At 35.1% G+C, this 15,000-nt stretch overlaps 1 protein-coding gene across 43 annotated transcripts in view; it reads left to right on the top strand.

The window, feature by feature from the left end:
* The window catches only part of LOC122254997 (uncharacterized), a 281,759-nt gene that overhangs the window by 163,145 nt on the left and 103,614 nt on the right, over nucleotides 1-15,000 (top strand). For 12 of the 43 annotated variants that reach the window (XM_086553198.1, XM_086553156.1, XM_086553190.1 and 9 more), the window contains 5 exons: nucleotides 1,041-1,103; nucleotides 2,092-2,194; nucleotides 4,234-4,332; nucleotides 8,108-8,206; nucleotides 13,961-14,059. The exons of 3 other annotated variants lie outside the window; for them this stretch is intronic. In XM_086553198.1, the coding sequence (XP_086409324.1) occupies nucleotides 1,041-1,103; nucleotides 2,092-2,194; nucleotides 4,234-4,332; nucleotides 8,108-8,206; nucleotides 13,961-14,059 (463 nt within the window). Of the gene's footprint in view, nucleotides 1-1,024; nucleotides 1,104-2,091; nucleotides 2,195-4,233; nucleotides 4,333-8,107; nucleotides 8,207-13,960; nucleotides 14,060-15,000 lie in introns of all 43 variants that reach the window. 28 more of the 43 variants (XM_086553158.1, XM_086553160.1, XM_086553157.1 and 25 more) reach the window with 8 other exon arrangements.

Genomic DNA, 15,000 nt, shown 5'->3' with positions numbered 1-15,000 from the left:
CCCTCTTTCCGTCACTCTCTCTCTCTTTCACTTTTTCTTTCTTTTCTTCTCTCTCTCTCTCTCTCTCTCTCTCTCTCTCTCTCTCTCTCTCTCTCTCTCTCTCTCTCTCTCTCTCTCTTTCTCTCTCTTTCTCTCTCTTCTCCCTTCCTCCCTCCGTCCCTACTTCCCCCTCCCAACAATTTCCGTCTTATTTTTTATCTATTTTTATCTATTACTTAATTCCTCCATGTTGTGTGTGTGTTTGGGTGTATTTTTTTTTTAATATTATTGTATTAATGATCTTGTTTTTGTTTGTTTGTGTGGTTGTGTGTGTATGTGAATGTACGTATATGTGAGTGTAAATATGAAGATTCGTGTGTGTACGTTTGTGCTTGTGTCTAAGTGTATGTAAGTTTGTGTGTTTGAATGGTTTGTGTATGTTTTTGTGCTGTATGTGTTTTTGATTGCGTGTGTGTGTATATGTATGCAAGTATGTCTGTGAGTGTTTTTATATAATATATATATATATATATATATATATATATATATATATATATATATACATACATATATATACATATATATACATATATATATACATACATACATACACATATCTGTGGGTGTAGTTCTGTGTATGTGTGTTTGAGTGTGTGTGTGGATGTCTGAGTGTGGACGTGACTATGTGCTCACGTTTTTCAGCACCCATATGTGTATGTGAGTGTGTTTTTTATGTTTGTATGTGCCATGCATCTTGTGACATTTAAGTTCTGTTCCTAACTACCCTTTCTATAGTTGAAGATTATTACTAATACTATGAAACAATTCCGCTTTTTTAAAGTAAGAATATGAATACAACACAGAGAAAAATAAATCAACGAAATAAGTGAATAAGATATAAAAACACTGATATTAAAATTGCCTGGTGTGGATTGCAAAATCTCAAATACTAATAATTCTCATTGTTACTACTGATCTTTTTTTTCTTTATTCATTAGCATTATTGTCAATTTGCTTCTTATCATTAATATTATTTTAAGTAAAGGTAATGTCTTCCTCAGAGCTCGTTACCTCCAGCACCAACAGCCAACGGAATGACGTCCCAGGCAAGCAATGCGGAACTTGTAAGTACACAGCCACAGGCAGACATACTAAGGGAGAGAGTGTTAGGGAGAGAAAGAGAGAGAGAGAGAGAGAGAGAGAGAGAGAGAGAGAGAGAGAGAGAGAGAGAGAGAGAGAGAGAGAGAGAGAGAGAGAGAGAGAGGGGGGGGGAGGGAGAGAGGGGGGGAGGGAGAGGGGGGGGGAGAGGAGAGAAGGGGGGAGAGGGAGAGAGAGAGAGAGGGAGAGGGAGAGGGAGAGGAAGAGAGAGAGAGAGAGAAAGAAAGAGCGAGAGAGAGAGAGAGAGAGGGAGAGAGGAGTAAAAAAAATGTAAAGGATGACAGATGAATATTAAAAAAAAAGAAAAAAAAAGGAGAGAGAGATGATAGGGAAGAGAGGAAGGGAAAGAGGCAAGAGAGGTGGGAGGAGGAAAAGTAAACAGAGAAAAGACGAAGGAGAAGAGAGAGAAAGAAAAGAAGAGATAGAAATAAAGAGAAATATAGATGGAGAAGAAGGCAAGAGAGAGAGCCTGAGTGGGGTTGAAAGTAGAAAGGCTGAGATAAATGGAAAATGAGGGACATGGAGCAAAAGGAGAAACTTGGATAAATAGACAGGGTGTAGGGAGAAGCATAGAGATGACAGGAAGAGAAAGGACTAGAATTTCATAGATGAAATGAGATAGACGGAGTTAGGAGATAGCGATAGGTAGAGAGAGATGGAGTTAGAAATGGATAGAGAGAGAGAAATTGGGGCCTTTACGCACTGTACACCAAAGCTACAACACTTGCCGATATGATTATATGGTGTGTAAGAACACAATGAACTGAAAGGTGCATAGACATTGACAAGGATTCCTGCTGAACAAAACGAGAACAAAACAACGTAGGAAAAAACAGGAAAGCGAAAAGATCTTGGGTATATTGGTGTTTTTTCCTGCTTTCCTTTGTTGTATAGGCATTAAGATACTCGTCCATGTGGAAGTGGGAAGTCCTGACCATAGCCTTTCCCTTTCAGCGTGCTCTGGTGGAAGCAGGCGACGCCGAAGGGCTGCAGACCGCCCTCGGCTCCCTATCTGCAGGCGCCCTCTCGACTTTCTTGGGTTACGCGAATGTCTTTGGTAAGCCAGCAATAGCAATGCTTTTAGAAAGTCCATTTCGACATTTTCTTTTTGGCTCGTGTGTGAAGTAGAATTAATTGTGTCTTGGCTTTCGATGGCCAGAGATGCTGATGACGAGATTCACAGTTTTAAGAATGTGAAATTTGAACTATGGAAATGGAATATGAATTACCAACTGCTGCAGCTTACATGCATTTAACAATAAGAAAATGAGGGAAGCAAATCTGAAGAACCAAACTGACATATATTTATTAATCCCTTTATCTTCTTTGACTCATTTCAATTCCAGATGCATTGCTTTTTGAATAGTACAAATTTGATGAGCAGAAAAAAAAAAAAAAATGTTGTGAAGGATGTGGTTTTCTTGAAGGTAGGCTTCTTTCATGCAGTTAACACAGGCAAAGTGTAAATCTTCTAAATTGATTCCTTATTATTATTAGTAGTAGTATTTTTATTATTATTATTATTATTATTATTATTATTATTATCATATTTCCCTATATATGTATATATACATATGCATGTATATCTGTATACACATATATTTACCTATGTCCATATATTATATATATATATATATATATATATATATATATATATATATATATATATATATTAATACATATTTTTATGTATATGTATATATATGAATATATACATACATATATATATCTATATATACATATATATATATATACACACATATATATATGTATATATATATATACAAATATATATATATTCATATATATATATATCAATATATATATATTCATATATATATATATATGAATATATATGTATTTATATATATATATATATATATATATATATATATATATATACATACATATATATACATATATAAACTCTGAACTGTTTCTCACTCCAAAGTTGGCCTATACATAAATATATAAGGTAAATTTTCCGAACAACGCCGCGTCGTTAAATACCACAAAAGTGGTATCGATGGATTCCTCTCAACCTCTACTATTCATATATAGTGAAATTAATGAGCGCTTGCTCCCCTGGAGCCCACAATCTGGGTCCCGATAGTAGGGGAGGGCATGAAGTAGATCAGGGAAATTACGGGGTAAAATGTTACGGAATACCATAAAAATGGTATCGATGGATTCCTATCAACCTATACTGTTCATATACAGTGGAAATCATTCGCGATTCCACCTCTGGACCCCACAATCTGGGTCTCTTTTTTTAAGGCACTTCGTGCTACCTCGTCCTACTTCGGGGCATATTTCGCTTGCAAAATCTTAACCCGATGACCTACCTAACTTTGCCTAGTTTTGAATTAATCCCTAGCCAAAGGGGGGCTTCGCCCTTCCCTGGACCCCCTCCTTTTTAGGGCACTTCGTGCAACATACCTTGTGCAAAATACCCCGAAACACCACCATCCTCGCCCTGAAATTCAAACATGGCTGTGTTTACGTATTTACGTCTAGCAACAAATTATGGACTGGAAACCCTCAATGAATTACCTGCATGTGCTGTTATGTTCTCTCGATAGTTGGCGCAATATTCCCCATTGTTTCCAATATAATTCTAGAGTGCCCTCTTTTGAGTGGTCGCGTCATTATCGGTCCTAGTTTCCAAATCCTGGGGAAAATATGAGACGAAGACTCAGTTGCTGTCATCATGGCGCAGTGTGAAGGTTGTTCGTGGTCGCGGCATTTTCATCTACAGAACTAATTACGCATCATAAGTATCACGAAGTGCCCTGAATAGGAGAGGCAAAGCCCCCCCCCCCCCCTTGGCTAGGGCAAACTTAAAACCTAAGCAAAGTTAGGTAGGTAATTGGTTAAGATTTTGCATACGAAATATGGCCGGAATTCATATTTTACCCCGCAATTTCCCTGATCTACTTCATGCCCTCCCCTGCTATCGGGACCCAGATTGTGGGCTCCAGGGGAGCAAGCGCTCATTAATTTCACTATATATGAATAGTAGAGGTTGAGAGGAATCCATCGATACCACTTTTGTGGTATTTCGTAACGCGGCAAATTTACCTCTTTAACTTTCAGGTCGAGTCCCATTACACGAGGCTGCTTGGGGAGGTCAAGAGGCAGTGGTCGAGACACTCCTCAATTTTGGTGCGCAAGTGAATGCCAAGGATGAAGGAGGTAAGGCGATTGGAAAGCTTTTGAAGCTATCAAGGGTCTAAAGTTTTCTTTCTTGTCACCTAATGGTATTAATGATGATAGGTTTATCATCGGTAATATTACTAATTTTATTTCATTTTTTGTATTTCTCTGATCAATCTTTCTTTTTTATAGATTATATGTGATTATTTTCAAATAATTGTCATTTATTTGTTAATTCAGTCCTCATACTTGGAGCCAAAGGGGTCGCCCAGTGCCCTCAGAAAAGGTCAATTGAGGGCAAGAGGTTTTTCTCTAGCCACAGAGGCGCCAATGCTCTTGGGTCTTGAGTCAATATTAAGCCAGCAGATATAGTATAGCCTTCATCTTTGTTTGGTTCGAAGTAGAGGAGAGAGAGTGTTGGGTATTCTAGAGGCAGCTGCCGAGTAATGCCTTTCCAAAGGACACGAAGATGATGCATTATCATTTAAATTATCTATCCGATTCTCATCTTTATTCATTGTTTTTATATCAATCATTTTCATTATCTTTCTCCTTCCTATTCTACTTATCATTCTAACTAATATTTTTTTCATTCTCTTTTTCATTCTCATTCCTAAGAATATTGAGTAGCCTTGTCACTCATTTTTCTTCTCAATCTCATCATAAGTGTTGTTCCCAATCTCTTTCCACTCTATTAACTGATTTTCTTATTCTAGTCCTATTCATCCTTGTAACCTCTTTCCAAATTATTCTTATATCTTTCAGGAAATAATATCATTAGTATTTTCATTCCTTGTCTTATAATCCATTCTATCCTTTTCCTTTTCATTCTCATTATTGGCCTCATTTCGTCTTATATTTCATATCTTGCTAAAACTTATTTTCATTATAATAATCACTTTATTTTTTGTAGCTCTCAATGTGATCACTTTCTTTATTCATATCATTAATGTCATTTTCACTTTCCCTTCATGATATTTTGGATTCTCATTTTAAATCTCTCACTATTAATATCACTGTCCTATTGATATTCCTTTACATTGACATTATATGCATCATTTTGATCATTATCATTTACTTACACCCTCATTCCAAGTATCATTAACATTGTCATTATCATGTTAATTAGTGTCCACATATATCTCCCTTCCATTTGTCATTATATCCTTCTATTATAAGTAATCTATTAATTCTCTCATAATAATTTTATAATGATTCTTACCTCTCTAGCTATGTGATAATATTCATTGCCATTCATTGTTGTTATTTTTATGAATTATTATTATCAACATCATTGATATCTTCCTTATTATTTTCATTACTAATATTATTATTAATATTATTATGATCATTATCTCACGGTCATTCTCACTCACATTCACCTTCTCATTGTCATTCTCACTCACATTCACCTTCTCACTATCATTCTCACTCACATTCACCTTCTCATTGTCATTCTCACTCACATTCACCTTCTCATTTTCATTCTCACTCACATTCACCCTCTAATTGTCATTCTCACTCACATTCACCTTCTCATTGTCATTCTCACTCACATTCACCTTCTCACTATCATTCTCACTCACATTCACCTTCTCATTGTCATTCTCACTCACATTCACCTTCTCATTTTCATTCTCACTCACATTCACCCTCTAATTGTCATTCTCACTCACATTCACCTTCTCATTGTCATTCTCACTCACATTCACCTTCTCATTGTCATTCTCACTCGCTTTCATCTTTCACTGCCATCCTCACATTCACCTTCTCATTGTCATTCTCACTCACATTAACCTTCTCACTGTCATTCTCACTCACATTCACCTTCTCATTGTCATTCTCACTCACATTCACCTTCTCATTGTTATTCTCACTCACATTCACCTTCTCATTGTCATTCTCACTCACATTCACCTTCTCACTGTCATTCTCACTCACATTCATCTTCTCATTGTCATTCTCACTCACATTCACCTTCTCATTGTCATTCCTATTCACATTCACCTTCTCACTGTCATTCTCACTCACATTCACCTTCTCACTGTAATTTTCACTCACATTCACCTTCTCATTATCATTCTCACTCACATTCACCTTCTCATTCTCATTCTCACTCTCACATTCACCTTCTCATTGTCATTCTCATTCACATTCACCTTCTCATTGTCATTTTCACTCACATTCACCTTCTCACTGTCATTCTCACTCACATTCACCTTCTCATTGTCATTCTCACTCACATTCACCTTCTCATTGTTATTCTCACTCACATTCACCTTCTCATTGTCATTCTCACTCACATTCACCTTCTCACTGTCATTCTCACTCACATTCATCTTCTCATTGTCATTCTCACTGACATTCACCTTCTCATTTTCATTCCTATTCACATTCACCTTCTCACTGTCATTCTCACTCACATTCACCTTCACATTGTCATTTTCACTCACATTCACCTTCTCATTATCATTCTCACTCACATTCACCTTCTCATTGTCATTCTCACTCTCACATTCACCTTCTCATTGTCATTCTCATTCACATTCACCTTCTCATTGTCATTTTCACTCACATTCACCTTCTCACTGTCATTCTCACTCAAATGAACCTTCTCATTGTCATTCTCACTCACATTCACCTCTTCATTATCATTCTCATCCACATTCACCTTCTCATTGTCATTCCTACTCACATTCACCTTCTCACTGTCATTCTCACTCACATTCACCTTCTCATTGTCATTCTCACTCACATTCACCTTCTCATTGTCATTCTCACTCACATTCACATTCGCATTGTCATTCTCACTCTTTTTCATCTTTCACTGTCATCCTCATATTCACCTTCTCATTGTCATTCTCACTCACATTAACCTTTTCATTTTCATTTTCATTCACATTCACCTTCTCATTGTCATTCTCACTCATTCACCTTCTCATTGTCATTTTCATTCACATTCACCTTCTCATTGTCATTCTCACTCATTCACCTTCTCACTGTCATTCGCACTCACATTCACCTTTTCATTGTCATTCTCATTCACATTCACCTTCTCATTATCATTCTCAATGACATTCACCTTCTCATTGTCATTCTTACTCGCGCTCACCTTCTCTTGTCATTCTCAATCACATTCACCTTCTCATTGTCATTCTCACTCACATTCACCTTCTCATTGTCATTCACACTCAATTTCACTTTCTCATTTTTATTCTCACTCATATTCACCTTATTGTCATTCTCACTCACATTCACCTTCTCATTATCATTCTCACTCTCATTCCCCTTCTCATTGTCATTCTCACTGACATTCACCTTCCTTTTGTAATACTCACTCACATTGACCTTCTCTCTGCCATTCTCACTCACATTCGCCTTCTCATTGTCATTCTCACTCACATTCGCCTTTTCATTTTCATTCTCACTCACATTCACTTTCTCATTTTCATTCTCAGTCATCTTCATCTTCTCATTGTCATTCTCACTCTCATTACCCTTCTCATTGTCATTCACACTGACATTCACCTTCTCATTTTCATTCTGACTCACATTCACCTTTTCATTTTCACTCACATTCACCTTCTCACTTTCAATTTCACTCACATTCACCTTCTCATTTTCATTCTCACTCACATTCACCTTTGCATTGTCATCCTCACTCACATTTACCTTTGCATTGTCATCCTCACTCACATTCACCTTCTCATTGTTATTCTCACTCGCATTCACCTTCGCATTGTTCATCCTCACTTCCCTTTTCACACTTATTACTCACAAACAGACGTCTAACAGAAGCATCTTCCTCCCTCAGGTGAGACTCCCTTACACTGGGCTTCCTGGAACGGCCATCATGCTGTTGCTGAGACGCTCCTCGAGAAGGGCGGAGAAGTGAACGCCAAGGATGATGAAGGTAAGGCGATTGGAAAGCGAGTGACTTCTTAAAGGCACCAGAAGAATTTTGCTTTTGTTTCTTTTCTCTTCTTTGTCTGTATGGAATTTTATAACAATTATTGTTATAATTTGATTAGGGAATGTTTTTCATCTTTTATCATTAATTTTATTGATATTTATTTCTTTATTCTATGAATTTTTCAATGAAATATTTTCATAGATTATTTTATAACTAAGAAAAAAAATAGATTTTTCTATATTTCTTTATACTATAAATGTTATAATGATTAGTTATAATAATTATGATAATAATGAGTATGATCATCTTAATTATTACTGACATTGTCATTATTATTTTCCTGATTATTTATAAGAAATATGATCATCCTGATCATCAATCATAATCATCATCAATGGTGCTATTCATATTATCATTATTATTTCATTACTATAACTATCATTGTTACTCCCATTTCTACTAGATTATCAATTGTTATCATCCTTCTTCTTCTCATTATTGTTATTTTGATGGTGATCCTGTTCTTCTTCTCCTACATGCTTTTGTTGGTGGTGTTGTTGCGAGGTCTTTGTCAGTGATGGCAAAGACAATGATGATAATGGAGAAAGTAATGGCAACAAAAGCAACAACAATAATGATGATAATGAAAAGTTTCATAATGTTAATGAAGGTAATGATAACAATATTAATGATAAAGTAATCATCACTGATAATGTTGATGATAACACTTTCATGATGATAATAGAACTAATGATAATAGTAATGATATAATAATGATAATAATAATGATGGTGATTGAAAGGTGAATAATGATAGTGATAATAGTAATAGTAGTAAAAATAATTTATGATACTGATGATAAATAAAATTATTACAAATATTTTAGATATTTGTTACGAATGATTATTAATATATGAATTATAACTGCTATAGATAATAATAGTAATAATTATGTATTTTCTCATCAATTGTCATTATTGTTGTTATTATTTTTAAAAACTATTTTCATTATCAATATTATTGTTATTACCACCAATATTAATTTCATTTCTACTACTATTATCACTATTACTATCATCATCAATAAAGTTATCATTTTTATTACCTTCATTATTATCAATAGTTATTGTTATAATTACCATCATTATTTTTATCATCAAAATTATTTATACTATTTTTATTATTGTCTTATTATTATTACTATCATTATTATTGTTTTTATTTTTTATTATTTTTATTACAATTACTATTATTATAGCTATCTTTATTATTTGTATTTTCATAATAGTCTTCACAGACAAAATTACAGCTTAACAATTGCAATGATTATTATAGTAATAACACAAAACAAAATCATATTATTGATAAATAATTTTCGAACATTCATTTCTGTTATTATTTACCTTCTCATTATAATACACATTTTTTTTCCTTCTCATTTCTATGCCTTTTCATAATTATTATTTTCATTATTTTTTTTTTTTATCTTTTCCATTAATATTAAAATTCATAATATTAATACTATTTCTTGTTCTTATCCTTATCAACCTAATCATCTTTATTAATCACATTCTCACTCACATTCACATTATAATTTTCATTCTCACTCACATTCACCTTCTCATTATCATTCTAACTCATTCAGATTCTCATTGCCATTCTCACTCATTCACCTTCTCATTGTCATTCTAACTTATTCACCTTCTCGTTGTCATTCTCACTCACATTCACCTTCTCATTGTCATTCTCACTCACATTCACCTTTTCATTGTCATCCTCACTCACATTCACCTTCTCATTGTCATTCTCACTCACATTCACCTTCTCATTGTCATTCTCACTCACATTCATCTTCCCATAGTCATTCTCATTCATTCACCTTCCCATTGTCATTCTCACTCATTCATCTTCTCATTGTCATTCTAACTTATTCACCTTCTCATTGTCATTCTCTCTTACATTCACCTTCTCATTGTCATCCTCACTCACATTCACCTTCTCATTGTCATTCTAACTCACATTCACCTTCACATTGTCATTCTCACTCACATTCACCTTCCCATTGTCATTCTCACTCACATTCACTTTCCCATTGTCATTATCACTCATTCACCTTCTCATTGTCATTCTAACTTATTCACCTTCTCATTGTCATTCTCTCTTACATTCACCTTCTCATTGTCATCCTCACTCACATTCACCTTCTCATTGTCATCCTCACTCACATTCACCTTCTCATTGTCATTCTAACTCACATTCACCTTCTCATTACCATTCTCACTCACATTCACCTTCCCATTGTCATTCTCACTCACATTCACCTTCCCATTGTCATTTAGATTCACTCACATTCTCATTGTCATTCTCACTCATATCCACCTCCTCATTGTCATTCTCACTCATTTACCTACTTTCTGTCATTCTCACTCGCATCCACCTTCTAATGTCATTCTCATTCATATTCACCTTCTTATTGTCATTCTCAATCTCACTCACATTCACCTTCTCTTTGTCATTCTCACTCACATTCACCTTCTCATTTTCATTCTCACTCTCACTCTCACTCACATTCACCTCATTTTCATTTTCTCTCACATTCACCTTCTTATTGTCATTCTCACTCACATTCACCTTCTCACTGTCATTCTCTTTCACATTTACCTTCTCATTGTCATTCTCACTCAGATTCACCTTCTCATTGTCATTCTCACTCACATACACCTTCTCATTGTCATTCTCACTCACACTCACCTTCTCATTGTCAATCTCACTCATTCACCTTCTCATTGTCATTCTCACTCATTCACCTTCTCACTCACATTCACCTTCTCATTGTCATTCTCACTCACATTCACCTTCTCATTGTCATTCTCAGTCATTCACCTTCTCATTGTCATTCTCAGTCATTCACCTTCTCATTGTCATTCTCACTCACATTCACCTTCTCATTGTCATTCTCACTCACATTCATCTTTTCATTATCATTCCCATCCACATTCACCTTCTCATTGTCATTCTTACTCACATTCACCTTCTCATTGTCATTCTCACTCACATTCACCTTCTCATTGTCATCCTCACTCACAATTACCTTATTTTCATTCTCAGTCATATTCACCTTCTCATTGTCATTCTCACTCACATTCACCTCATTGTCATGCTCACTCACATTCACCTTCTCACTGTCATTCTTATTCACATTCACTTTCTCACTGTCATTCTCATTCACATTCACCTTCTTACTGTCATTCTCACTCACATTCACCTTCTCATTGTCATTCTCACTCACATCCACCTTCTCATTTTTATTCTCACTCACATTCACCTTATCATTATCATTATCACTCACATTCAGCTTCTCACATTCAGTCTCACTCATATTCACTTTCTCATATTCATTCTCACTCACTTTCACCTTATTTTTATTCTCACTCACATTCAGCTCACTGTCATTCTCATTCACATTCACCTTATCATTATCATTCTCACTCACTTTCACCTTATCATTATCATTCTCACTCACATTCACCTTCTCATTGTCATTATCATTCACATTCACCTTCTCGTTATCATTCTCACTCACATTCACCTTCGCATTGTCATTTTCACTCACACTCACCTTCTCATGTCATTCTCACTCGCATTCACCTTCTCATGGTCATTCTCACTCACATTCATCTTCTCATTGTCATTCACACTGACATTCACCTTCTCATTTTCATTCTGACTCACATTCAACTTCTCATTTTCACTCACATTCACCTTCTAACTTTCATTCTCACTCACATTCACCTTCTCATTGTCATTCTCACTCACATTCACCTTTTCATTGTCATCCTCACTCACAATTACCTTATTTTCATTCTCAGTCATATTCACCTTCTCATTGTCATTCTCACTCACATTCACCTCATTGTCATGCTCACTCACATTCACCTTCTCACTGTCATTCTTATTCACATTCACTTTCTCATGTCATTCTCATTCACATTCACCTTCTTACTGTCATTCTCACTCACATTAACCTTCTCATTGTCATTCTCACTCACATCCACCTTCTCATTTTTATTCTCACTCACATTCACCTTATCATTATCATTATCACTCACATTCAGCTTCTCACATTCAGTCTCACTCATATTCACTTTCTCATATTCATTCTCACTCACTTTCACCTTATTTTTATTCTCACTCACATTCAGCTCACTGTCATTCTCATTCACATTCACCTTATCATTATCATTCTCACTCACTTTCACCTTATCATTATCATTCTCACTCACATTCACCTTCTCATTGTCATTCTCATTCACATTCACCTTCTCGTTATCATTCTCACTCACATTCACCTTCGCATTGTCATTTTCACTCACACTCACCTTCTCATGTCATTCTCACTCGCATTCACCTTCTCATGGTCATTCTCACTCACATTCATCTTCTCATTGTCATTCACACTGACATTCACCTTCTCATTTTCATTCTGACTCACATTCAACTTCTCATTTTCACTCACATTCACCTTCTAACTTTCATTCTCACTCACATTCACCTTCTCATTGTCATTCTCACTCACATTCACCTTCTCATTGTCATCCTCACTCACAATTACCTTATTTTCATTCTCAGTCATATTCACCTTCTCATTGTCATTCTCACTCACATTCACCTCATTGCCATGCTCACTCACATTCACCTTCTCACTGTCATTCTTATTCACATTCACTTTCTCATGTCATTCTCATTCACATTCACCTTCTTACTGTCATTCTCACTCACATTAACCTTCTCATTGTCATTCTCACTCACATCCACCTTCTCATTTTTATTCTCACTCATATTCACCTTCATTATCATTATCACTCACATTCAGCTTCTCACATTCAGTCTCACTCATATTCACTTTCTCATATTCATTCTCACTCACTTTCACTTTATTTTTATTCACACTCACATTCAGCTCACTTTCATTCTCACTCACATCCACCTTCTCATTGTTATTCTCACTCACATTCACCATATCATTATAATTTTCACTCACATTCAACTTCTCACTGTCATTCTCACTCATATTCACTTTCTCATATTCATTCTCACTACCTTTCACCTTATTTTCATTCTCACTCATATTCAGCTCACTGTCATTCTCACTCACATTCATCTTCTCATTGTCATTCTCATTCACATTCATTTTCTCACTGTCATTCTCACTCACATTCCCCTCATCATTGTCATTCTCACTCATTCACCTTCTCACTGTCACTCACACATATTCACCTTCTCACTCACATTCACCTCACTGTCATTCTCACTCATATTCACTTTTTAACTCTCATTCACACACTTTCACTTTTTCATTTTCATTCTCACTCATATTCACCTTATTGTCATTCTCACTCACATTCAGCTTCTCATTGTCATTCTCACTCATATTCACCTTTGAACTCTCATTCACACTCACTTTCACTTTTTCATTTTTATTCTCACTCACATTCACCTTCTCATTGTCATTCTCACTTACATTCACCTTCTCATTGTCATTCTCACTCACATTCACCTTCTCGTTATCATTCTCACTCACATTCACCTTCTTACTGTCATTCTCACTCACTCACATTCACATTGTCATTCTCACTCATTCACCTTCTCATGTTTATTCTCACTCACATTCACCTTCGCATTGTCATCCTCACTTCCCTTCTCACGCTCATTACTCACAAACAGACGTCTAACAGAAGCATCTTCCTCCCTCAGGTTTGACTCCCTTACACTTTGCTTCCCGCAACGGCCATGATGCTGTTGTAGAGACGCTCCTCGAGAAGGGCGGAGAAGTGAACGCCAAGGATGAGAATGGTAAGGCGATTGGAAAGCGAGTGACTTCTTAAAGGCGCCAGAAGAAGTTTGTTTTTGTTTATTTTCTCATATTTGTCTCTGTGGAAATTTATAACAATTATTATTCAGATCTAATAAGGATACATCTATCAGCAGTTTTTCTTATTTCTTCATCATTCATTATTCTTTTCTATTTATCCATTCCTTATGTTTTAGTTGTTTATTTGAGTTATTTGTAAATGTTACTTATTCATTATCATTTATCATATGAATTTCAATGTTATGATCAATATTATCATAAAAATATTCATTTTTATTATACATAAAAAATATTCATTTTTATTATCATTTATTAAAATGTATTATTATTTCAAAAATTTTCTTTTGTAATAGTCACTTTTCATCATTCATCTTTTTTCCTCCTCTTTTACTCTTTTCATTATTGATATAATTTTCATTTTTATTTCAATTTTTTTTCTATATGATTTTATACATATCATTCCTATTATTATTATTATTATTATTGTTATAGTTAAAAATATTATTATTTTAATTATTCGTATTACTCCTATTTCTATTTCAATGATTATCATAGGATATCCTTCCTCTTGTCATCATTGATAATTTTGCTGATGATCCTGTTGTTCTTGTTCTCCTACATGCTTTTGTTGTAGTTGTGAGGTCTTTATCACTCATAGTACCAGTGTCGGTAAATCATGATGGTAATGACAATGAGGATAACACGATGGCTTCCTTGTTCTTCCTTCTTGCAAACAACCAAGTCTGCTCACAGCTTCCTTGCAACAAACATGGCTATGCAGGTGCTGTTAAGAGGAATGCACTACTTAGCATTCGTTTTACAAAATACCTCTTCTCGCAAGTTAAGTTAGGTTTGCTAAGTACAAAGATAACATATCCAAATGAAATATCAATAATATAAGTTCATACGAGAAAAGATATTA

The sequence above is a fragment of the Penaeus japonicus genome, unplaced genomic scaffold (assembly GCF_977035675.1).
Source record: "Penaeus japonicus unplaced genomic scaffold, GWHDUDI00000001_assembly GWHDUDI00000028, whole genome shotgun sequence".
NCBI classification, from domain to species: Eukaryota; Metazoa; Arthropoda; class Malacostraca; order Decapoda; family Penaeidae; genus Penaeus; species Penaeus japonicus.
Note: the sequence above shows the minus strand (reverse complement) of the source record. Positions and strands in the feature narration are given on the sequence as shown.